At 44.5% G+C, this 26,957-nt stretch overlaps 1 protein-coding gene across 7 annotated transcripts in view; it reads right to left on the bottom strand.

The window, feature by feature from the left end:
• Nucleotides 1-3,943: 3,943 nt before the first annotated feature.
• The window catches only part of LAMA2 (laminin subunit alpha 2), an 834,596-nt gene continuing 811,582 nt past the window's right edge, over nt 3,944-26,957 (bottom strand). For all 7 annotated transcript variants that reach the window (XM_066605535.1, XM_066605537.1, XM_066605536.1 and 4 more), the window contains 5 exons: nt 26,495-26,650; nt 23,358-23,511; nt 17,793-17,923; nt 17,252-17,474; nt 3,944-4,266 (listed from right to left, as the gene is read on the bottom strand). In XM_066605535.1, coding sequence (XP_066461632.1) covers nt 4,115-4,266; nt 17,252-17,474; nt 17,793-17,923; nt 23,358-23,511; nt 26,495-26,650 — 816 coding nt within the window. In that variant the 3' untranslated portion in view covers nt 3,944-4,114. The remainder of the gene's footprint in view (nt 4,267-17,251; nt 17,475-17,792; nt 17,924-23,357; nt 23,512-26,494; nt 26,651-26,957) is intronic.

Raw genomic sequence — 26,957 nt, 5'->3', positions numbered from 1 at the left:
CCAGGGAGCCACCCATGCTGTAGGTGCACACGGAGTTTAACCTACATGTGTCCACTTGTAAAGAACCCCAGTCTGACTGGGGCATGCAGTGTGGGCCGAAGCCCACCTGTATTAAGCACAACATTACTACCTCAGCTGTGTTGGGCAATGCAATGGGATATTTTTATGTACCGCCGGTGGCTTCCTGGCACCCACCCATGCTGTGGGTCCACAGGGAATTATAAATGCATCTGTTTCCACTTGTAAAGAACCCCAGTCTGACTGGGGCATGCAGTGTGGGCCGAAGCCCACCTGCATTAAACATGACATTACTACCTCAGCTGTGATGGGCACTGCAATGGGATATTTTTATGTACCGCCGGTGGGTTCCAGGGAGCCACCCATGCTTTCGGTCCACAGGGACCTCACAAAAGGGAGTTGTACCTGCCTGTGTCTATGAATTAAAAAGCCCTGTCTGACTGGGGCATGCAGACACCTTGACAGAATGAATAGTGTGTGGCACATAGGTTCCCCATTGCTATGCCCACGTGTGCAGCTCCTGATGGCGGTGGCACAGGATTCTATTTCTCATTGCTTCTGTACAGCATTGTGGGCTATCGCCCCGCCCCTTTTAAAGAGGGTCGCTGCCTAGCCGTGCCAACCCTCTGCAGTGTGTGCCTGCGGTTCCTCCTCATGGCAGACACACTTATAAATAGACATGAGTGTGGCGTGGCATGAGGGCAGCTAAAGGCTGCGCAGGGACAATTTGGTGTGCGCTGTGGACACTGGGTCGTGCGGGGGGGTTGGGCAGCATGTAACCCAGGAGAAGTGGCAGCGGAGTGTCATGCAGGCAGTGATTGTGCTTTGTTGGAGGTAGTGTGGTGCTTAGCTAAGGTATGCATTGCTAATGAGGGCTTTTCAGAAGTAAAAGTTGTTGGGAGGGGGGGGGCCCACTCTTGCCGGTATTGTGGCTTAATAGTGGGACCTGTGAACTTGAGATGCAGCCCAACATGTAGCCCCTCGCCTGGCCTATCCGTTGCTGTGTCGTTCCCATCACTTTCTTGAATTGCCCAGATTTTCACACATGAAAACCTTAGCGAGCATCGGCGAAATACAAAAATGCTCGGGTCGCCCATTGACTTCAATGGGGTTCGTTACTCAAAACGAACCCTTGAGCATCGCGATAATTTCGTCCCGAGTAACGAGCACCCGAGCATTTTGGTGCTCGCTCATCTCTAGTATTAAACAATGTACAAACACCCTAGATTCAAAAAGTTATCCTGTAACCAGAAATAGGCAACACTGGAGACAGAGATCTAGTAGGATAATATGGAAGGGCTTGAAGACCTACCACAATACAAATAAAAGCAGTTTTGATAAATTGACATCTTTAAGCAACAGATTGTACTGACATCTTCTTTAATAGTGCCACTAGAGTTCCCCACATTGATTGCAGAATCAGATTATGCTCATTAATAGTGCTTTCAGATCAACCCCATTAATAGTGATGGTCACAGGAACCCAAAAAAGTGACAGCCACAGTCTGGTTCTGCATCTCAATCCTATCAACTTGAGCTGATGTCTCTGTATAAAAAAACAATAAAGGGGATACAGCGCTTTATAGAGTGTCATGGCCCTTCATTCTGCTGATTGGTGGGGATCTTAAGGGTCCAACCCCCTAGATCAAACACAGCTGGCCTTGGTCACTGATGGCTAATATTATCCAAAAAAACCTTTAAAAGACTGATCCTTCAGTGCTCAGGAAATTTTGTGGAGGGTGACTTATTTAGGCTAAGGGGCCTGTTACACAGAATGAATATCATTCAGATTCTCATTGGATCGTGTGAATTTGAATAATAATCATTCAGTGTAAACACTGCCAGCGACTTAGCGACAAATGATAGTTTGGTTACTTATTGTTTTCTGTTCGGATTGTGCAAGCATAAAAAAATCAAATGACGATCGAACTGTCCAAACAGGCAGTCGTTCATCTATGAATGACTTCTTGTTTATTGTGAATGGAGACGGGTGACTGAAGCAATCCACTCCACCTCCATTCAATCCTGTGATAATTGCTAGGACGACTGTTGGGTGCTTAATTGCCAGACAATCATCCTGTGTAAAAAGACCCTAGCATAGTGCAATTTTGGGGGGGCTTTGAAGGGTAATGCCAATGTGTGACCTAGAATTGCTTTAGAACATTAAGTTATTACTATGCTTGATAACATGTAAATAACCGGATGCATGTACAGTAAATTGTAGATATCGCTAAAGTTCTAATATTGTGGTGTATAAATATACTTTCTACCATTCCTTCTGGCAAAAAAGCTTGACACCACTCCGGGATGACGTGTTGATCTAGAGATCATGTGTTGCAGCTATAGCAATATGATGCCATCGATTAGGCTCCCAGTGAGTTCTTGTACTTGCATTGATTCTAGACCTTGTTTGGATTTTATTAATATGAGTATTGCAGTAGACACACAGACAATAGTTATTAGCTTTATTCTCACGTAGGCTCCATTGCAGTATACTTCCCATTTATATTATCAATTGTGGACAAATAATAGACTGTGCTCTAGAGGTAAAAATCAGTGCAGAGACCAGTCAATATTGATGTTATGTAATGTTATTAGGCTCTTCTCTTGCTGACTTCTAAATAGAAATACCAAAACTGCATTCTCATTGCTTTGTGTTTCTAGTGAAATGCTCATTGTCATAGGCGAATTCTAAAAAAAAATGGTCCCCTCTAGTCTCTTTTGCATACAAAAACAATGATCGACAACTAATGTAATGGGCTAGGCACATTGTGTATACATATACAGTCTTCCCATAATCATATGATATTTGAGTAGTAGCTCCCAAAAACAAGGCACAATTGAAAAAAAGAAACCAAAACTAGGAGTATAATATTAGCATAAAATATATGCTTTTATCTTAAAAAGGTTGAAAAAAATCAGAAATAAATGAAACAAAAACAGGCGTGAGGATCAGAACTAGTAGATACTTTGGGGCAACAGCAATATCAGGCTAACACAACATACAGTATAAAGACATATATCACTATAGTAAACATATTGTACATGCATGAAAAGGGGAGCAAAAGCAAAAGAAAACATGAAACATGTTAACATGCAGTCCATTACTGCTTTTGGGTATGCAGCTTCTATATGAGGCTATCTTTGATATTTAGGGAGCATGTCACTGTTTTTGTGTACTTGTATGTATTTTTACTATAGTAATATGTAATAGCCTTATATATTTTACGCATATTTTGATATTGCTGTTTCCCCACAGTATGTACTATTAGTTGTGGTCCTCCTTGCCATTTTTGCATCATTGATTTCTATGTTTAACTTATTCCATAAAACCATATCTTTTTTAGTATCATGTTCCTTGTTTTTTTTCTAATGAAAACTTTGTGTAGGTAAAGTATTCTATAATCTCAATTCTGATTGGCCTTGGGACAGGCAAAGCAATGACCAAGCATGTTTGAAGTAATTTTGCCATTTCTACAGTGTACGGGATAGCAGTTACTACTGTCTCTTAGGCACCCCCCCCCCCCCGCCCCCACTCCCCCACCCCCACCCACTAGATCTAGGGAATCGCCTGGTACAGAGACTTGTGACTCTTAACCAGCACCGTTGACTCTGTGAGCTAAAATGCACTCTAATATAAAGTCGAGGACTACTGTTAAAAATGAAGAAGGCACGGCAGTGCAACAAGTGCAATAGCTAAAAGTGGTTGCTATCCCTGAAAAGGGTTATCTGACAGACATGTAGCATTGGCCATAATATGCCACATGTACTTTTCCCTGATCCTCTAGTAGATTACCTATCTCAAGTTCTACAACCATTATACCATTCCTCAAATGGACTGTTTGTAGCAGTAATACTTTGATGCCTCTGTTCCGCTCTAGAATACACAGCTAAACACAGACATACAAATAAGTAGTAGACATATATTTTAAAGAAATGCTTTTTATTTAACATATGGGGAGAATAATTAGTTCTTGAACTACATTGAAAATATAAGATATGGCACCTTTTGAAGTTCAAAAAATGTTACTATGCGTACAAACACACATCATAACACGGAACTGTTGTAGTTGTTGGTCTCTGTGATAGCACTGAGATCATGGGCATGAAAATGGCTGCACTCCTTTTATTTCCAGTGACTTGCTGAAGTTGATCTCTTGTGGTTTGGCGGTACCTTTGGCAAGTTTGAGATCTCTAATGCACCCTTTAAAGCTCACTTGAGTGGTCAGGCCAAACTGCTTCACATCCTCTGCAGGCACAAGAGAGAGGGCTAATTAGTAAAGGCTCATTCCTGTACTGTTAATTCTTTTTTTATGCAACAGATAAAATCGAAATAAAAATCCAGTGAATACATTATACTTTACGTGGCTTTAACATTTGAAAGAAATGTAGCAGTGATCAAGAGAACAGAAAAAGAGTTAAAAATTAATAAGCCCTGTCTGACAGCAATGTATCAAGTTCATGCAAACCACTAAAAGATAATAATACTTTATATACATTTACATGGTTATCCATTATATTTAAAAACCTTTATTAGACATGAGCAAATTGGAGATGTGAGGCTCTTAAACGTCCGATAAGCCACGTTACTGCATGTCCTTCATTAAAATCTGATCATACTACATTGTAAAAGAACAAGACAGAAAGATGATTGCAAAGGCATGAGTTGTGAACTTTCTCTTATGTTGCTTATTCTTCCAACTAAATCTTCCTGGAGACATTGGTTTTAAAATGAAGATCAGTTACTCAGTGTTGTTATCTTCCTTGTAATAGGTAAAGTCGCCCGGTGCAAGCACAAAGTCATGACTAACTGCTAGGGTGACATCACATTGTGATGTTTTCTAGGCAGACTGATTTGCAGGGTGGTTTGTCATTGCCTTCCCCAGTCGTCTTTTGCCCCCCAGCAAGCTGGGTACTCATTTTACCTACCTCTGAAGGATGGAAGGCTGAGTCAACCTTGAGCTGGCTACCTGAACCATGTGGTGATTGAACTCACAACCTTCAGGTCGCGAGAACTTAGGACTGCATTTCTGCTGTCTTTACACTCTGCACCATATGAGGCTCGCTCTTCCTGATACTACTCAGCCATAAAAGTAAAGCATTTTGTTACAGGTGATCACTATGGTTCTGTTCATACTATCTTAAGGCTTCATGCATGCAATTATTTTCATGGATTCATATAGAACCTCATAAAAATATTCTCTGTATAAAAACAGAGGCATGTGGGAGTACAGAAAGGCTGCATAGATTTCTATGCGTATTATATAATGGCTCCCTACAACTTGGAGCTTGCACAGACCTTTAAAGGGGCTGTGTCAGCACCTTTTGAGCACCACAAACTACATATAATGCTCAGAAGCTGAGGAAATGGGGAATTAGAGGAGGTATATTTTCTACTCCCCTGCTTCCCCGTTCCTTCACTATGTCCCTGTGAACTTGGTGTTCCACAAAGAGTGACTCTTTTCAGATGGATGTGTGGTCACACTCTCCCATAGAGATGAATGGGAGATCGCGTGCAGAGTCGCCTGGGAAGTGTCACTCTGTGTGCACGGGCCAAGTTCACAGGGACAAAGTGCAGGAAACGGGAAGCAGGGGGGAGAAACTCCTCATTTCCTCACCTTTGAACACCATAATCTATATATGGTGACTGACTCACTCACTGACTGACTAACTCGCCAAAAGTTCTCCAACTTCCTGATGTCGTAGAAACATGAATTTTGGCACGAGCATAGCCAAAATCGGAAAAGTAATTGGGTCCCAACTCGATTATTTAATTCTAGCGCAAGGGAATTTAACGTACATAATCTAAATCTCTCACTTCCCAATGTCATAGAAACTCGAAATTTGGCAGGAGCATTGATTATGTCATAAATAGGAAAAGCTAATGGGTCCCAACTTGATTATTCAATTCTGTGCGCAAAAGAATTAGCGTCCAAATTTTACGTACGGAATGTAATTTTCTCACTTTCCGGTGTTATAGAAACGTGAAATTTGGCACGAGCATTGATTATGTCATAGATAGGAAAAGCTAATGGGTCCCAACTCCATTATTCAATTCTATGCTCAAAAGAATTAGCGTCCAAATTTTACGTGCGGAATGTAATTTTCTCACTTTCCGGTGTCATAGAAACGGGAAGTTTGGCACGAGCATTGATTATGTCATAAATAGGAAAAGCTAATGGGTCCCAACTCCATTATTCAATTCTATGCGCAAAAGAATTAGCATCCAAATTTTACGTACATAATCAAAATCTCTCACTTCCCAATGTGATAGAAACATGAAATTTGGCACGAGCATTGATTATGTCATAAATAGGAAAAGCTAATGGGTCCCAACTCCATTATTCAATTCTATGCGCAAAAGAATTAGCGTCCAAATTTTACGTGCGGAATGTAATTTTCTCACTTTCCGGTGTCATAGAAACGGGAAACTTGGCACGAGCATTGATTATGTCATAAATAGGAAAAGCTAATGGGTCCCAACTCCATTATTCAATTCTATGCGCAAAAGAATTAGCGTCCAAATTTTACGTACATAATCAAAATCTCTCACTTCCCAATGTGATAGAAACATGAAATTTAGCACGAGCATTGATTATGTCATAAATATGAAAAGTTGGGGGGCGTGGCCTGACCGATGGAGGGTTAAGACGTGAGGTGCCTGCGCTCCGTCTTCCCCGCGGCAAATAAAGCCAGAAAAAGAGGCATCCAACCACCTGAAGACTCCCCAAACGCAGCCATGGGAAGGAGAAGAGGGGGAACCAACACTAACAGGTCCAGGGAGGAAGACTCCGGGCCCCTGGACCGTTACATGACCGCCGGCGGCGAGCGCCGCATGACGAGAGAAGAGGGAGCGATCCCAAAAGACCCAGAGGGAGCAGCGGAGGAGAGGGGGAGAAGACGCCGAACAGAAGATGCGGCAGGACAGGACGTAGAAGACGGCTCCCCATCAAGAGGAGAAGATCCCACGAGCCCACAAGGTACAGCGGACCGAGCGGTGGGAACGGAGGAAGGCAAGATGGCGCCGGAAGAATGCGCGCGAACATCCCGCGCGCCGGGTACACAGGCAGTACCGGGGACCCCCCCGGCGGTGACTCCAGACCTCCGCCCACGTCCAGAGATCCACTTACCAGCGGTGGAGAGGAGCCGGGAGCCGACGCCGAAGCCGGGAGAGCGGAGAGCCGCGCCGGAAGTCAGGGTCCGGCGGCCATCTTCCATGACCTCCGAACCGGAAGTGGAGGTGCACGGAGGCCTGCGGGTGCGGAGAGACGCGGCGGGAGCCAGGGAGTCACGGTGGGGGACAGTGAACAGCCCAGGCACTGGGGAGGGATCGCACATTAGCCCCCCCATCACCAGAAGGGCCAGCCCAAGACCCCACAGTGCAGGGGGGAGCACAGAAAGGTCACCCTCACCCAGGGACCATACCTGGGAGGGGGGGGGAGGAGTGGGCAACCACACCTGGACCCTCACCCATACCCCCTGGAAGGGGAGAGAATAAGGACATGCTAAGTCCCCAGGCCACCACACAAAGCCCAATGAGGCAGCCAGACTCCCCAGCCAGGGGCCCATCAAGGGGGGCAGAAAAGAGCAACAGCCCACCGCAACCAAGCAGGCGCAACATAGACAAGGATAAACACAGCTATGCCAAACTTCCAACTGATGCTAAGAACCCGCAAAGCACACAGAAAACAGACACACAGACTCCAATTATGAACCAAGACCAGGCAGAGAAGAGAAATCCCAAACAAACTAAAGAAAACACCACAGATGAATGGGACTGGAAGGAACACCTCAGATCAATCCCCACCAAGGCGGACCTAGACAATCACTTTGCACAGTTCGCTTCCTCACAAAGGACCGCGCTGGAATCCCTGCAGAAAGAAATTCAGCATATGGGTCACCGCCTGCAGGAAACGGAAGAAACACAAGAACAAATGTTTCAATATATAAATGAACACCACGATATTTTAAGCGAACACGCCAACCAAATTGCAGAGCTAGCTACCCAGCTAGACGATATTGAGAACCGTCACAGACGGAATAATATTAGAATCCGAGGTTTAAGTGAAGAAATTGAAAATAAACACCTTGAGAACTGGGCCACCAAATGCTTCGGTGAACTCCTTAGTAGACCCCCGAACGATATAATAGAAATTGACAGGATCCACAGGGCCTTGGGCCCAAAATCCATAGACCCAGGGAAGCCACGAGACGTGATTTGCCGAATCCATTTCTTCAAAGAGAAAGAGGAGATATTGCGCCAGATCAGAAACAATGGACCGATCAAATTCCGGGGTAGAAATCTGCTGTTTCTTCCCGACCTTTCCAGGAAAACGTTACAGCAACGCAGAGCCCTTAGACCATTACTCGCACTCCTAAAAGAGAGGGAGATTCCCTACCGCTGGGGATATCCGTTCCAACTAGTCGCTGGAAGAGGAAGCGAGACAGCCACCTTCAGATCTCTTGGAGACCTCCCTAAATTCCTCACGGTCCTCAAACTGCCAATGGTCACACTTCCGGAATGGCAGAAAACGAGTCACCCCACAACTACCCCACCTAAGGGGCAGTGGCAAGTGGTGGACACTTACCGCAGAAGACCAAGTGAGACCGATAGAGACCAACAACCAAGAGCCCACAGATAAAGTACCCCAAACAGGATACTCCCCGACTAGAGAAAGCAAAGAGGACACGAAACAACCCAAAGGAAAGCAGAGAATCACCGACTCGCTATCCTATGATGGACTCAATCATAAGATAATTTAAAAGACTTCAGCTCGGACCCAAAGACCAAGAGATTCACTACGGGAATAGAAGGTCCTCTAAGAGCAAGGTGTCCCCGACAAAACACGGACATTGTACTCCCGAAATCTACGCTGCGTCGCCTTCCGTGTCTCCGGGACCGGCTGCAGATTCCAACTGACAAAGCGGGGGGGCCCGCCCCGCCCCTCTCTCTGCTCTTGACTCGCCCCTCTCATCTATATCTCTGGTGTTTCCCCCTCCCCCCCCCTCTTCTTCTCTTCCCCCCCCTCTTCTTCTATCTTTTATCCTCATGCTACCTAAGTGATTTATAGGATTGGATGCCCTACACAATGTTTTTCAGCCGCCGTGGGGAGGGTGGACGAGGCCCGGACCCAGACCCGACCGGACTCAGTCGCTCCCCCGCTAGGGACCGCAGCAATGCGTTGCTGCAAAGACGTTAGTCGAATGTTGAGAGTTAGTTTAGAACCACACGTTATGCCAGAAATGACCAGATTTCAAAATGTTATAAGTGGATATATGTTCCCCTTATTTTCCCCCTCCCCTTTACCCTCGTGTTTGACCCTTCCTTCCCCCCAATCTAGGTTGTGTCCCGAAAGAAGAAGATCCCAACCAGGGGTACTCGCCGACCCACAATACCACCTCCCCACATGACAGGATGGAGAGAATAAACGTATGCTCCTTTAACACAAAGGGGCTCAACAGTCCTAACAAAAGGAACCAGGTGCTGTATAGGCTCCACAGGAAACGGGTCACGATAGCCATGCTGCAAGAAACACACTTCCCACGTTCTGGAACTCCGGAATGTGGGAAAAACAAATTCTACCCCTTATGGGTTCATGCCACACACCCGGAGAATAAAACCTGTGGAGTCTCCATAGCATTTCACAAATCCATAACACCTGTCATCCTGTCTCAAGAGATAGGAACAGATGGGAGATATATATTTCTTAAAATATCAATCGATAACAGGATCCTCACAATTGCTAACTTTTATTTTCCTAATCAAGGACAGGTGGCTTTTGCCTCCAGAGCTCTTCGGGGACTGGTGGACTTTGCAGAGGGGACCCAGATTATACTGGGAGGCGATTTCAACATGTGCATGGACCCCCGACTAGACTCCTCCACGGGACGCTCGGCACTCACCAGACCAGCCATCCGTAGGGTTCAGAAAACGTTAGCGAGTATGAACCTGATTGACCTGTGGCGCACTCTCCACCCGGGTAAGCGCGATTACAGTTTCCATTCCGTGGCACATAATTCTTATAGTAGAATTGATTACATATTTGTATCACATAGCTTGCTCGACGGGGATCCTCAGTGTTCCTTAGACATAGCTCTATGGTCAGATCACTCCCCAGTGTTTGCATCCATGGGTCCTGGGGGTATAGAAAAGAAGCTACCCACATGGCGCCTTAACGATCATTTGCTTAAAGACACGGCCTGCCTAAACGAAATAAAACAAACAATAGAAAATTTCAAGATAGACCATGCCAACGACACCACATCCGCCCCGATAAAATGGGAAACTTTGAAATGCGTATTGAGAGGGGTGTTCATTTCTCATGGAGCGAGAATCAAAAAAGACCAGACAGCAAGACTGACCCAGCTAATAAAGGACTTAAATGCTAAGGAAACGTCAAATAAGTCCCAAGCAACCCCGGCCCTACAAACAGAAATATCAGAACTCCGGCACAAAATTTTAGACATCTTGGATCAAAAAGCCCTAGCTAGAAGAGATAAAATCAAAGCCGGCTACTATGAATATGGTGATAAAAGTGGCAGATGGTTGGCTAGAGCGTTACACCCTAGATCGGCCCCTCCACACATACATTCCATCAATTCCTCATCAGGGAAACGAGTCCATTCCCCACAGGAAATAATGGAAGAATTCCGTCTATTTTACTCCACACTGTATAACATCCCCGAAGCACAGAGGGCACCAGACATCCAACATAAACAAAAGATAGAGGAGTACCTAGGGTTCCATGTAACGAGACACCTTTCTACGGAGGAGTCCCAGGCCATGGAGGTAGATTTTGAGGAGGAAGAGCTCACTCGGGTACTGAAAGGAATCAAAAAGGGGAAGAGCCCAGGTCCGGACGGGTTCTCCCCAGGATTCTATAAGGTATGTGGGAGCTTGGTCTCGGACATGATCTTGAGGACCTTCAACGCGGTGTCTCGAGGCTGCCCCTTCCCTCCACAGGCCCTGCAAGCACACATAGTTTTAATCCCCAAACCGGGAAAAGACCCACTAGCGTGTGGCAACTACCGCCCAATATCGCTCATAAACTGCGACTTAAAAGTCTTCTCCAAACTCATAGCTAACAGGCTGAGCACCCTGATACCCCGACTTATACACGGGGATCAGGTTGGCTTCGTACCGGGAAGGGAGGCAAGAGACAACGCCGTTAGGACCTTGTCCCTGATAGATTGGGCAAAGAGAAGGAAGACACCGCTATGTTTGCTCTCTGTCGACGCAGAAAAAGCGTTTGACAGGGTGAACTGGAGATTCTTAGAGGCGACACTTCAGAAAGTTGGAATGGGACCCAGGACATTAGCTTGGATTATGGCACTATATAGAGGCCCCTCGGCACAGGTCAGGGTCAATGGTAACCTATCTGACCCCTTTGAGATCAAGAACGGTACGCGCCAGGGGTGCCCCCTGTCCCCTACCCTTTATATACTAGTGATGGAAACACTAGCTAATGCCATCAGGAGCAATCCCTCGATTAAAGGAATAAGGGTGGGAGGGGAAGAACACAAAACCTCACTCTTCGCGGACGATCTCCTAATCTACGCGGCTGAACCCCGAATAGGCCTTCCAAACATCATGCAGGAATTTACAATATTTGGCAAACTCAGTAACTATAAAATCAATGCTCAGAAGTCAGTGATACTCAACATAACGATTCCCAGAAGGGAGGCCGATGACCTAGCAGCGGGTTTCCCATTCCTCTGGAAATACAAGTCATTCAAATACCTGGGGGTCCATATCCCATCAGACCTATCCCAGATATATGAGCTTAACTATAAATCTATTCTAACAACCCTAAAAGGGGATCTGGAGAGATGGACGGGTGCCCCTTTATCATGGTTTGGCAGAATGAACACAATCAAGATGGATATCCTTCCAAGATTACTATACATCTTCCAAACTGCACCATGTAACCCCCCGAGTAGCTTCTTCAACAGCCTGAGAAGTCAACTGCTCAGGTTCATATGGAAGGCAGGGTCCAAAAGACTCAGCTACAAGAGTCTCACAAAACAGAAGGGAAAAGGGGGGGTGGGACTCCCAGACTTGCGCTTATACCATAAAGCGACCATAGGCACCTTAATCCTAGATTTATTCCACCACAAGACAGACAAACTCTGGGTGCAGATAGAGACTGAAAACAATGTCGTTGAGATAAGGGGGGTTTTCTGGATTCCAGGGAATACTAATTGGGAGAAGGCAGACACATCAAGTATGATACGAACAATGCTGGGAGCATGGAGGGGAGGATGCAGGATGGGGGTTCCGGGGCCTCTCACACCATTAGTTGGGAACCCTCAAATCCCGGCGACACTATCAACGCGTAGACTGGGGTTCATACCAGTAGAAAGTGAGGCTAGGGTGGGAGAAGTGGTAGAGCCTGGAGGCATGCGAGACCTGGGGTCCATGGGAGGATCACGGGGGGTCCCCCCGGGCTCATGGATGCAATACCTTCAAATACGTAGCTACCTAATAAAGATTAAACCGAGCTCGGGATGGAACACGAGCTATACTCCCTTCGAGAAGCTATGCTGTGACACGGAAACCCCTAGACACACAGTCTCAATACTGTACAATCAGTTACTGGACGAGAACCTGGGAAGTCATCAACCCAGGTGGATAAGAGCCTGGGAGGAGACGCTGGGCAGGCCGGTCCCCGAGGAGCTCTGGAGTAGGGCATTCCAACACACACATAAAATGTCTGTCTCCAGTAGGCTTCAAGAGCTAAATTTTAAGATCATATCACGATGGTACATGACTCCAGAGAAGCTACACGCATTGTTCCCCTCATCCCCGAACGTATGCTGGCGTTGCCGGGCAGGAGCGGGCTCAATGCTACACATCTGGTGGGAGTGCCCTATGGTGGCACCCATTTGGCAGGACATGGAGCGCCTGTTCGTAGCAGTAAGCAGAGAACCACTCACATTAACACCTGAGCTGGCGCTCCTATCCATTTCATCAGGTGACGCTCCATCACTCCAAAAAGGTTTATTGAGATTCTTCATCATGGCTACAAGGCAAGTGATACCGAGATTCTGGAAACAGAGTTCAGGTATACCCAGAAGCGCTTGGGTGGGGGCGATAGATGAGATAGAACGCATGGAGAGACTTAGGCTGGCGGAGGAGGTGACAGGATATGACCAGTTCTACCGAATGTGGGCAGCTTGGATAGATATACGCAACACCCCTAGATTCCTGAGGTGGTTAAATACCGGTTCATGTGAGTGACAAGGATAAATCATGAGTACCTACGACAAAACAACGTACACAACCTAGTGCCCTGGCACTAACCCTGCCCCCCCCCCCCCGTTTGTCTTCCCCTCTCCCTCCTACCTCACTAACCCCGTCCCCTATTGCAAAAGTTAACTGCAAGTTACAGCAGACGAAAGAAATTGGATGTTATAGAAAGTTTATTATTTGAAGCAGACAGATATATTACAGTTTAATCTTCATAAGTTGTATTTTCATAGCGGTATCCAAGTCAGTTGAAAGAATTGTATAAGTGATGTTAACAAAAAAGCAATAAAAATACTTTGAAGATAAATATGAAAAGTTAATGGGTCCCAATTCGATTATTCAATTCTATGCGCAAAAGAATTAGCCTCCTAATTTTACGTACTGAATCTAATTCTCTCACTTTCCTTTGTCATAGAAACGTGAAATTTGGCACGAGCATTGATTATGTCATAAATAGGAAAAGTTCATAGGTCCCAACTCGATTATTCAATTCTAGCGCAAAAGAATTGGCATCAAAATTTTTATGTACGTAATCTAATTCTCTCACTTCCTGATGTCATTTTATATAAAGGAAATGTCGCATGGTTACCTCCACGTGGTGTTTCCTGGGTAACGCAGAGAACTATGCAAAATGGTGAACATATGTTTTTCCTCAGTATCTCTAAAGTAAGCACGACTTTATAAGATTTTCCGTGTGAACACCAGATAAACACCAGTACCAAATTAACTCGGGCGAAGCCGGGTATATCAGCTAGTTTAATATATTTGCACAAAGGTGCTGACACAGGCCCTTTAAAGGTCTGTGCAAGCTCCAATTTGTAAGGAGCCATTATATAATACCCATAGAAGTCTATGTGGCCTTTCTGTACCTCCACTAGCCTCTGTTTCCATAGAGAGAATTTTTATGAGGTTCTGTATGACTCTATGAGAAACAAAACTTTTTACGTACCATTAAATGTTGTGTTACAGAGGCATTGTATCTATCCCCATACTAGGTTACAGTAGAGGTACTATGCAGGCAAATAAGTAGGAGTTCCTTGCATACAAATTGCTGTGTGCAATTCTAATAGAATAATCATAAGTCAATGAGATCCAACTGTCATGGTTCAGGTAATAACGGATGATAAGACACAAGTGTAAACACAGCATTAAGCCTCATGCACACGGGTGGATTTTTGCTGCGGAATCCAGAGCGGGCTCCCACCTCTGGGTTCTGCAGCAATAAACCTCCATATAATCCTATGGAAAAATGAGCGGAAATCAATTGCAGTTTCAGCTCGTGGATGAAAAATTGCAGCATGCTCCATTTAATGGAAGCTGTTCGACCTGCTGCCCGTCAGCAGTTGACATTGTGGATGGATCGTGGATTCCACAGGAAAAGCAGGAGTGTAAAAGAAATAAATCTGTACTGCGCATGTCTGATTGCAAGCCGTGCTGACCATCTGTGGTACAGAGAAGCCGGAAGAGGGCAGGTCCATGTGGACGCCGGTGAAGAAGGCTGTTTGCACAAACAGGTATGCAGGGTCACTAGTTGCACTCAGGGCCGGATTTCATGTGGGGTTCTGGAGGCGGAATCCGGACCTGCCGTGTGCATGAGGTTTTAGCGGGTAGAACAAGAATTTTTCCCCAGGGACTCTGTATTTCCATCCTTACTTTTACATGACAATAGAGACATCATTACTGGTAATCAATCTGAAAGTCCTTTTATTGTACATTCCCATCACTGTACTTACACAATGACTCTATGCCTTTCCTTCCCTTCCATACTATTATAAATGTTATTCATTTGTTCAACAATGTAGTTTTTGTTAATCTGAAGCTTTCCAATAAAATACAGCTCTTAAAAACAGAAGCTTATGTTACCCTTGTTAATTCAATTTAGCTTTTTATGATATGTCATCATTATACTATTGAGGTTACTTAAAGGGGTTGTCCCGCGCCGAAACGTTTTTTTTTTTTTTTCAACAGCCCCCCCCCCCCGTTCGGCGCGAGACAAACCCGATGCAGGGGCTTAAAAAAAAAACGCACAGTACTTACCCGAATCCCCGTGCTCCGGTGACTTCTTACTTACCTTGCGAAGATGGCCGCCGGGATCTTCACCCTCGGTGGACCGCAGGGCTTCTGTGCGGTCCATTGCCGATTCCAGCCTCCTGATTGGCTGGAATCGGCACACGTGACGGGGCGGAGCTACGAGGGCAGCTCTCCAGCACGAGCAGCCCCATTCAAAACGGAGAAGACCGGACTGCGCAAGCGCGTCTAATCGGGCGATTAGACGCTGAAAATTAGACGGCACCATGGAGATGGGGACGCTAGCAACGGAACAGGTAAGTGAATAACTTCTGTATGGCTCATAATTAATGCACGATGTACATTACAAAGTGCATTAATATGGCCATACAGAAGTGTATACCCCCACTTGCTTTCGCGGGACAACCCCTTTAAATGGCCATGCTAGTGAATTTTTTTTATGCATTATGTCGCTATTCCCCAGTACATGTACGTGTGATATCATTACCTTTAGTTAGTCATTTCTTTCTATCTGAAACTCCTGGCCTTTTTCTGCTCAGATGGTCATGTGATCTCAGTTCTGACCAGCTCAGATCTACTTGGGGTTATGCTGTCTGAAACTAATCAATTTCTCAGCTTGTGTGATGCTGTTACATGGACCCTATCACATAAACTGCCTAGAGGGGAACACAGATTCTTCTATCACAGTTACTTATGATAATCACACAGCTCCAGTCACACAGATACAGTAGAGGAGATCACAGCTCAGCCTCCTGTCCAAACAACAGCCAGAAATAGTATAGCTGGTATATAATGCTGTGCTGATGTATAATGGGATTTATGCGAATATGAGACCAAAATAATCTCACCATCAAGATGGGGCCTAAAAAACATCATATGGGAGGCCTTCTGCATGAAAGTGGCTGCAATACACAGATGAGACCTCTAGAATGTGACAGGCAATGAAAAAATGTGTTTTCGCTAGAGTGGTCCTTTAAGTCATAAAGCAGGAAGACAATTTTCTTGAAAAGTTAAGGAATCTAACATATAACTTTCTGTCATATGGAGAGAAAGTTATATCTTCAAGAGATAAATGTCAATGTGTGTATTCTTTGCATATCACTACAATATACACTTAGGTTGGTAAACTAAATAAACAAGTTAGAAAATGACACATTTCATGCAACACAAATCTAACAATCAATAGTTTTAGAAAGGGAGGTTTAAAGGGAAGGGTCACCTTTAAATATGTTCTAACAGGTACTTGATCAATAAAGTAAAAGGGCAGCATGGGTTCTGATTTGATTCTCGACTCGTAGATATTTAGATCTCAGCCTTTTGCTAGGCTGTATGCACATTACAGCACCATTGTAGTTAATGGAAGATTCTGATGACGGACTGTGAAATGAAGTATCCTCAAGTTTCTGACAGGTCCTGACTAGAGATGAGCGAGCGTACTCGCTAAGGCAAACTACTCGAGCGAGTAGTGCCTTATGCGTGTACCTGCCGGCTCGTCTCTAAAGATTCGGGTGCCGGCGAGGGGCGGCGAGCAGCGGGGGAGAGCGGGGAGGAATGGGGGGGGGGGGGGGAATCTCTCTCTCACTCTCTCTCCCCCCCCGCTCATCCCTGCTCACTCCCGCAACTCAGCGCTCACCCCCGCCGGCACCCGAATCTTTAGAGACGAGCGGGCAGGTACTCGCATAAGGCACTACTCGCTCAAGTAGTTTGCCTTAGCGAGTACGCTCGCTCATCTCTAGTCCTGACTCGACCAGTAATGTCTTACATAAACCCATCAGTTGATCTCAACTCACTGGTTGCCTGGCTAGGCTCTGCAGAAACCCCAGTGATCTTTTATCATTTGCCCAATGCAAAAACAAAAGTTGGTAACAATAAATTATGATTCTATTTTTTTATATATTGACTTTGAGGCATCTTGGTTTATGCATAGCCTGTTAATATCTGTGTTAACAGCACTTACCGGGATATCCTCCTACAAAGACTGGATCATTGGTGTCTGCTGATGTGGATGCAGCATTTGGACTTGTAGCTTCTACTTTGTTGTCATCAACAATCATCTCTAAACGATGTTTTATCTTATTTGCCATCACTTTGTGCCACTGTCCATCACACAAGTTACCTGGAAGCTCAGATTCATAAACTGCTGTGAAGCGGCCAGCTCCATTATCAGCATGGAAAAGAAGCTACGGGAAAAGTATGTTTTATATGTTAGAGAAGAATGTAGCTAAAAACAAAGAGCTTATATATTTCTCTATTCCTGGCGTCTGTTAGAACAAAACACTACCTATCCTAGTCGTGTTGTGAATGGAAAAAAAAGACAATATGTTCTTCTGGAAAATTAATGCTGTATATCGAAAAACCCTATTGGAATCCATTTACAACCCAGGAAGGAAATATTCCTACACTGTACAAAGAGTGTATTCAATAATAGAATTAGATCTAAGTCCAGGATGATACATTATAGCTATACGCATGTGTGAGCAAATAACGAAGTCACTTACTTTGCCATCCACCAGTTCAATGCCCAGTCCATCCATCTTTTTGCCACTTATCCCAATAAGAACTCCATTAGGCCTTGTTGTACGGAACTCTAATTCTATTAACAGATCTGTACCTACTTTAAAAGTGCCAACTGAAATACACAAATGCAACATACAACATAAATGTGCAAGAGGCACAATGCTTTAAAGTAATGATAAATAACACTATTAGGCCTTAGTCAGACGGGCGTTTTTAGCCGCGATTTGCGCATGCGTCCGGCGATTTTATAAAACCATTGCTTTGCAATGGTATCGGACACATGAGCGCTTTTTATGCGCTCGTCCGATAAATTATAGAACAAAAAAATCGCAGATCGCACCTATCTGCGATCTGCGATTCCTGTTCTCTTCTGTATATGCGCTCAATGGGGCCGGCGGCAGCAGCGCCGACCCCATTGAGAACATATAGAAGACAAATCATTCTTCTCTGCCACAGCTGTAACAGCTGTGGCAGAGAAGAACGATGTTTGCCCATTGAATTCAATGGAGCGGCAATACAGCCGCTCCATTGAAAGCAATGGGCTGCCGGCGTACGCGGGGTGAATTGTCGGGAAGGGGTTAAATATATAAGCCCTTCCCTGCAATTCATCCTAAAATGTGTTAAAATAAAAAAAAATTGTATACTCACCTTTCCGCTGCAGCCGGAGTCCAGCCGCGGCCGCTGTCAGTTCTCCTAAACTGCTTCTCGGCACTATTCAGCCGGCGGGGCTTTAAAATCCCCGCCTGCTGAATGATCTGCCTCTGATTGGTCACAGCCCTGACCAATCAGAGGCCGGTTTCACTCACACACCCATTCATGAATGGGTGAGTGACTGCTGCCTCTCAGCGCTGAGCCAATCAGGGGCAGGTCTGACTCACATCCATTCATGAATTCATGAATGGGTGTGAGTGAGGCATGCCTCTGATTGGCTCAGCGCTGAGCCAATCAGGGGGCAGGTCTGACTCACACCCCCTTCACACCCACTGCAGGACGGCCGCGCGGAGCTCCGGCTGCCGGGAGAAGGTGAGTATATATATATTTTTTTATTTTAACACATTTTAGGGTGAATTGCAGGGAAGGGCTTATATATTTAAGCCCTTACCGTCAATTCATCCTGGGCTCGCCCGCAGCGCATTGCTTTAAATGGAGGCGGCTCTATTGCCGTCTCCATTGAATGCAATGCGCTGGACAGCTCCGGCCCGTTTCTAATGAAACGCGGCTAGGAGCAGATTTTCGGGCGATTTGCGGGCGACTTGCGCGCACCGGTCACGCGATTTGCGGATGCGCATCCGTCATGCGATCCGCAAATCGCGCGAAAAAACGCCCGTCTGACTAAGGCCTTAGGCAGAAAAATCAGGTCATATTCTTAACCCCTTAGTGATAAAGCATTTTTCGCTTTTCCATTTTCGTTTATTCCTCCCCCCTTGTAAAAAATCATAACTTCTTTATTTATCCATCGACGTGGTTTGTTTTTTGTGGGACGAGTTGTATTTTTCAATGGTACTATTCACCGTGCAGGGTAAATAATGTGTTACCTTTTTGGACAGAGCAATACCAAATATGCATTTTTGTTTTATTATTTAGATTCTTTTAATATAAATATGGCAAAAGGTTATTTTTTTTTACTTTTATTACTTTTTTTTAATAATTAGTAAAACTTTATTGAACTTATTTTTACTTTTTTTTTTTAGTCCCCAAAGCAGACAACTTGCAATGCTTCAATCGCTCCTGCAGTATGATGTATCGCCAGAGCATTACGTCATAATGCAATCTGACAGGCAGTCGATCAAGCCAACCCACGGGGATGGATTGATAGGCATTCTGCCATGACAGCCCTGGGGCCTTTCAGAAGGCCCCTGGCTGCCATGACACCCGCACAGCTCCCTGCAATCTCATTGGGGGGGGGGGAGGGGGGGCTGTACGGGACTCTTAAACATTGTTCAGGGAATTTAAATGCCATTGTTAGAATTGACAGCGGCATTTAAAGGGTTACCAGCTCCAGCAGTTCAATAAAGCTATTACTTCTCTACCCATATAGCAAGGAAGAAAGAAGCTTCATATCCTGGCGACTGCACCTAAAAACAGTTGTACATTTTAGGATTATGAACTTTATCTCTTTTTTTGCTTGTCTTTTTCTCTTCTGTACTCAACCCGAAAAAAATGTACATACAAAGAATTATATTATTTATATAAAATATTAACCGCTTAGTGATAAAGCCTGTTTGTGCCCTCATGACCAGGCCAAATTTTGGAAATCTAACTCCGTACAGGTTTTGCATATCCAAGTAATTCTGACATTATTTTATCATCACATGTTGTACTTCATTTAGGGGGTACAAATAGACCGATAGAATTTGTGTATTTTTATTAAAAGTGGCAATATTGGGAACATTTTGAAAAAAATGTTATTTTTTCACATTTTCAGCTTCAATATCTTAAATATGTGCAAACATACTGTACAAATTTTAATAAGATATATATTTCCATCAGTTTACTTGATTCTTGATGCACATTTAAAAAACTTTCATTTTTTTAACCATTCAGGAGATGTACAAATTTAACATTGAAACATTTTGAGAACACTTTGTTTTCTTGCACCAAGCCAAGATTGCAAAGGTTCTTAGGTGTCAGAATGATAGATACACCCACAAATGACCCCATTTTAAAAACTACACCCCTTAATATATTCACTGAGGGGTGTCATGAGTATTTTGACCCCACCGTTTCTTTTCAGGAATTAATGCAATTTAGAGGAGAAAAAATAAAATTTCATATTTTTGCAAACATGTCAATTTAAACACAGTATTTTTTGTAGTGCACATGAAAATGAGGATTTTCACCCCAAAATGGATCCCCCTGTTTGTCCTGTGTTCAGAAACATTCCCATTGTAGCCTTAATATTATGTCCGTATGCACAATGCGGCCCAAATCGAAAGGAGCAGCTGGTGGCTTTCAGAACAGACATTTTGTTTGAAGATGATTAAGGCCCTATAGCACACTTGTAGAGCCCTTGAGCGTCCAAAATGATGGAGAAATTCCACAAATTGCCCCATTTTGAAAATTAGACCCCTTAACAAATTCACCAAGGGGTGTACTGCGTATCCTGTGTACAGAAACATACACATTGTGGCCTTAATCTTCTGTCTTTATGCACAACAGGGCCAAAACCAAACGGAGCATCAAGCGTCAACTGTCTGTTAACGTTTACGTGATCGCCATTTTCCATTGGATAAAGGTGATCACATGGCCAAGGACCGCATACTGCGGCCCCTTGTGAAATCTCCAAGCTCTCAACTACGTATGGTAGCCAGGTGAGGGGACATTTTAAATTACCCTGGCAATCTGTGGCTTTTGCGCATGCGTCCACCACTGTAGCGACGGGCGCGTGCGCAGAACCTGGAGTAAGGTCCGTGGATAAATCCTTAGGTCCTCAGGCACTTCATTTCTTCTCCCCTCACAGATATGATCCATGAGGGGAGACGAAGCAAACTTTTTTCTTTTTTGTCTACACTTTTTTTTACTATTACATGATCGCTGTTATCCATTGGATAAAAGCAATCATGTGTCTGGGAACTGCATACATATCTCCCGATGACAGCTCTCTGCTCTGAACTACTCATACTAGCCACAAGCAGAGAGCTTTTACATTTTTTGGGTCTCCCAGCGAACTGTGCATGCGCGTAATGACGTCTGTCGCGCATGTGCAAACGCTGGCGTCAGGTCCTGGAGGACATTGCGAAGGATGGGGATGAGTATTCTCAGCTCTCCTCATGGACCCGATCTGTGAGGGGAGCTGGAACTTTAACTTTTTTAACTTTGTATTGCCTTTAATGCGATCGCCTGACTGGGGGATGGGGGGGGGGGGGGCTTCCCACGCCCCCCCCATGACAACTCCAAGTTTTCAGCTACCTCCATCCCCAGCTAACAGGGCTTTAATCCCCAGAGGAAGCATGTTTTACAGCCCTGGGGATTAAAGCCCAGCAAAACCAGGACATGAAAAATCTATGGGATGATCACTAAGGGGTTGAAGGGCTTTTCAAGACATTAATTATTGATGTCCTATTATCAGTGCATTTAACTGTGTTTGTGGACAGATGGAGCCTTTGTCACAAAAGTGGAGTAGCTTGGCCAATAATGAATGAGCGGGGCAGCAAGGAAGAACCAGTTTGGAGGGAACCTGGTGGGCCTGTTCAATACAGAAGAAAGGTGAGAAAGTCTCTGGAGGAAATAGTTCTCTAAGCCATTTCTCCAGAAAAGCCACAACCCCAGTAACCTCTGACTTCTCGGGTAGCCTTACAATTCTTATATTATTGCATAACCGCAGGTTTTCAAGATCATCAACATGGTCATTTAAAGATGTTGTTTGTCTTTGCAGATCAGCTACTTGAGCTGGAATTGGGCATTAGACATTGAATGCCCAATTCCTCCACTGAAATTCATTTTTCAGTTCCTTTGCTGCGGTCACGTGTTGCATATCGTGTTTTAACAGCTCAAAGTCTTTCACCTCAACTCATCAATTTTGTTAGTAATATGGACTGACATATGTTACTAGCTGTAAGTACTTCAGCAAACCTTTGATTGATGTTCGATGGAGATGGTGGTGACCATTGAGAATGTAGCTAAGGGGAACTCATAGATCCCTCAAAAATAGAGAGAGACGGTTCTGGAGGGGTTTCCTCAGGTAATTCCTGTGGTCTTGAGAGCTGTTCCAATTTCTTTGCTGCTTAGTTGTGGACCTGCATCAGTAGTGCACTAGTAGACATTGAACACGTTCCACTTGTATCAGGAGAATGTGCTAATAAGTCATCGGGCAGAGATTTGGTGTCTGAGGTGCGTTTAGCAGTGTCCTGGGAAAACTGTCTTCCTTTTTCTTTTTCCTTCTTTGATCTACCCGTGTCTTTGCTAGTTGCTGTTAAGCACAACTAGATAGGTAGTTCTGGGAGAAATCAGTAATAGCTGCACTTCCAGTGTAACCACTGCGTATAGCAAGTCCAGAGAAGATCAGTAGTAGATATCTGGTGTCTCATTACAGCCCCAAGGTTCTCCACTCACCGATGTGTCACCAGAGGAGCACCGGGAAGCTAAGCAGGAGTCTCAGGAGCCTGGATCCAGGTGCAGATAGGCCACACTCCCTTCAGTGCTCAATATCTCTACAGCTCCACATATAGCAAAGACATTCCTGGGACCAATGGTGGACGTCCACAGGCAGGTCTCTCTCCAGCTCCAATGCACTTCTTAGAAGCAGGATGGCAGGATTATAGTCAGGTTTGAAGAGTAGGACTTGTGGAGTTCAGCAAAGCACTTCTGCTCACGCAGTTGTCTAAGCCCTGCCACCTCATACTCTCTTCATTGGGAACTTTGCCTGCAATACCAAGTCAGGCCACTGAAGTGGAAACTGGGCTGTGTGCATTCTGCAGAAATGCACAAGCACACTGGCCAGGTGAAAAGTTAATTGACAATGGTTCCTAGTTGCAGACCTTAATTGATTTATTATTGGTGTACTATCTGTCACCCTTTTAATAATATAATATATCAAAAACAATTACCTGTCTTTGCAAACCCTGATCCATCAAAATATGTTCCTTTCTGTGGATTAACAAAACATGAACCGACATTAAAGCTAGACGTAGGGCTATTAAAGTTTGTATCTCCTTCTACCATTCTAAAATTCCGGATGCAGCCATCAATACTGTGAAGAACCTGGAACAAAAAAAAATCCAATGCTCATATTAATGCTTATCAATTATAAATATATCAGCAAATCGGAATGTTTATGTAAGAGCCCATTTACATGGCTGTAGGTGCTTTAAGTGTGCCCGCCGGCACTGTAAAAACGCCTGAACAGCAAAGGGCACGCGCATAATCGCCGAGACCGCAATGCTGAAGGGCCTGGGCAGACATTCCCCTTTCCCTCCCCCTCGCCGGCTCACCTCCCCTCTGTCTGTTTGCAATGGGAGTGGGTGGGATGGGGCAGAGCTAAGCTCCCGCCCCTCCCCGCCCCCTCCCATTGCAAACAGCGGCAAGGGGTGGAGAGGAGAAGAGAAGTGTGAGGGAGTCACACTGCTAAACTACCTCCCTACTTCGGGAGCTAGCATAGGCACCCATAGGAGTCTATGCAGCTGCCGCCCCCAGCGCGAGAGCGTCCTGTTGGGTGCTTTTACGCCATGGAAATACACCGCTATGCACTGATGCATTGTAAGCCAATGCATCAGAGGGGCAGCATATATCGGCCGGGCATGAAAACCTGGCCGATATACGCCCGTGTAAATAAGCCCTAAAAGTTATGTTCCTGATTTTGCTTCAGCAAAATTCTTATAACATTGATGATAAATGATTTAGAGTTTGTCACACTCTGACACAGGTAATACATTGTAGCGTACAGTATGACACTTCTCATGGGCAATTGTAAGTCAGTCCTAAATCAGCCTGTCTATCAGTCCCACCATTTAATATTAAATGAATATGACATGCCAAAAACTAGAAGAGTCTATTAATTTACAGAATCACATTGTGTACAAATTCAGAAGAGAGGTTTTGGGCTATTTTAGTATGCTCCAAGAATAGCATCAAGAGTCATAATGAACACTGATTTATGCACATTGTTCCAGGTCAATAATGGGATGCATATCTGTGGGTTGGCAAGAACAACTTTCCAACAAATGTATTTGACATTAACAAAAAAAAATTCCAAAAAGGTAGATGAACATTTCTACAGAGACCTCCCTTTAGTTGGCACCTATCACAGTAGTCTGTTATGAAGAGGTGCCAACAGTTGGCAGATTATGGTCTTAAGCTTTTTTGTCCAGCTAAATATACTTTGGAGAAGGGAAGTTGTTCTCTCAAAAATGTTTTTCCAAGGCAATACTGAGTGCAATACAGACATATACTCTCTATAATCGACAGTAGCTAATATGTGGAACTGAAAGGTTCAATGAGTATAATTTGTTGTATACTGACAGGACAATATTTATGAGGTTTACAGAAAGTGATGCTTTGAAGTTTGAACAATGTGTTGGGGCAATCAGTGAACAGTTGCCCTTCACAAGATCTTGTGTATATCTCTTGCATTTTAAAAGTAGCAGAACAGGCAAGAAAAAGAGAAGGCCCATTTACACTGTCCGACACTCGCCCCTGTGTCTCCGCGCTCCTGTGCTCCTGCACGGAAACTAGCACAGCTGGCTTGGTCACAGAGCGGCCAGCAGGGGCCGGGGCAGTGCAGGAGATTTCTCTCCTCTTGCTCCCCCGCCCCTCTCTTTTGAGATACACAGCGGCCATTCGCTATTAAACAGCGGCTATTTTAACAGAACGATGAACGATGAGCTTCAGCGCTCATCGTTTATGCTGCGTAAAAGATGAGCGATGAAGCTCATTGTAAAGTTTAAACAGCGGCCGTTCAATAGCGAATGACCGCTGTGTATCTCAATGAAGAGGGGCGGGCGAGCGAGAGGAGAGAAATCTCCTGCACTACCCCGCCCCCTGCTGGTCGCTCCGTGTGCAAGCCAGCTGTGCTAGCTCCCCTGCAGGAGCACGGGAGCGCAGAGACACGGGAACGAGTGTCGGGCATAGTTTGCCCAATACTCGTCCAGTATAAATGGGCCTTTACAGAAGGCAAGGTACTTAAATATACCATACTATACAAAATAGCATGCAAGAACCATACCTTCTGTAACATTATATATATATTATATTATAGGGATTATTTTAAGAGGAGGGCTTTTATTTTTCGCGCCATATATATGATGTTCCCCGAAAATAAGCCCTACCCTGATTTTCAGTGGGCGTGCAAAAAATAAAAGCCCTTCTCCGAAAATAAGCCCGAGCTACAATAGGTGAAAAAAAACCCAGCAATACTCACCTAGCTGCTGGCGTCTTGGTCCCTCGCGCAGGCCTGCCTGGTGCTGCGGCAGGCTGCCGTGTCTGTGATTGGATTGAGCGCCAGCCAATCAGAGCAGCACTTGATCATTCTCAGCCGTTCAGTGAATGACATCACTGAACGTCTGTGATTGGTTTATTGAGCACCGGCTCTGATTGCCTGGCGCTCGATCCAATCACAGCGCTCACTTGCTGGAGGCAGGGTATTCAGAGCCCTGTTAGCAAGAAGAGAATCTTCTGTCAGCATGGAGGACACTGCAGCCTTCCGCAGCGCTGGGGAGTCCAGCGCCAGGGACCAAGACGCCAGCGAGTATAAGACATTTCCCAAAAATATGTACACCGTATGTTGTGACTATACATTATGTGATGTACATTATCTTGATAAATTTGGTGCTATTTATTCCAAATTAAATGACTCGTTCTCCATATGCAAAATGTTGTTTTTTTTAGGACATTATCGATAAATGTGCCTACAATGTAGATGATGGGAGAGATCGACTTATAGAACACATTTCTTTCGACAACATAAACCATATGCTAAAATAATCAGATGGAGTGAATTATACAAGCTATTATCTGAATAGCAGTAACCTGAAAAACAACACATTGTAGCACAGATTACTTCTCATTGTTGCAAACCATTAAAATAGAAAATACGTGGTCTGAAAGGAACTGTACAAAACAACAAGAAACAAATGTATTCTAAAAAGGGTTCTTTCATAGTCACAGCTTAAAAGGTAATAAAAATAGTCTGACCTGCAGCATGCACAATAAAGCACAGAGGAAACATAACATCAGACTATGGTCTTACCGGGCCAATCCTCTTGGTAGTATAATTAATAGGCAGTCCGCCAACATACAACATGCCCACCACATCCAGAATGTCTGCTTTCTTTGGACTGTTTGTACTGTTTGCAATTCCATCGACAAATAGATATCCTGTTTGCTTTGTTCTGAATATGTTTATCTTGGAGGAAAAACATATTTAATACAAGTCAGAGGACGTCTTGCACAGACTGGAAGTCATGGAAAATCATTTCCTTTTAACACAGAATTTTTTGAACTTTCTATGCAGATTTCATTATGTTAAGCTGATTACTAGATTCTGCAGGCACAGGACTGAGATCACATGACTAATATATTACCACGCGCTAAATGAATTTACTAACTTTTTTTATTGGCCATATGAACAAAGCCTGACTGATAAAGCCGCTTACAAGATGAAAAGCAAAATAACACACTCAATATAATCATTTGCGCCATTTGTGAACCTG

The sequence above is a fragment of the Eleutherodactylus coqui genome, chromosome 1 (assembly GCF_035609145.1).
Source record: "Eleutherodactylus coqui strain aEleCoq1 chromosome 1, aEleCoq1.hap1, whole genome shotgun sequence".
Lineage (NCBI taxonomy): Eukaryota > Metazoa > Chordata > Amphibia > Anura > Eleutherodactylidae > Eleutherodactylus > Eleutherodactylus coqui.
Note: the sequence above shows the minus strand (reverse complement) of the source record. Positions and strands in the feature narration are given on the sequence as shown.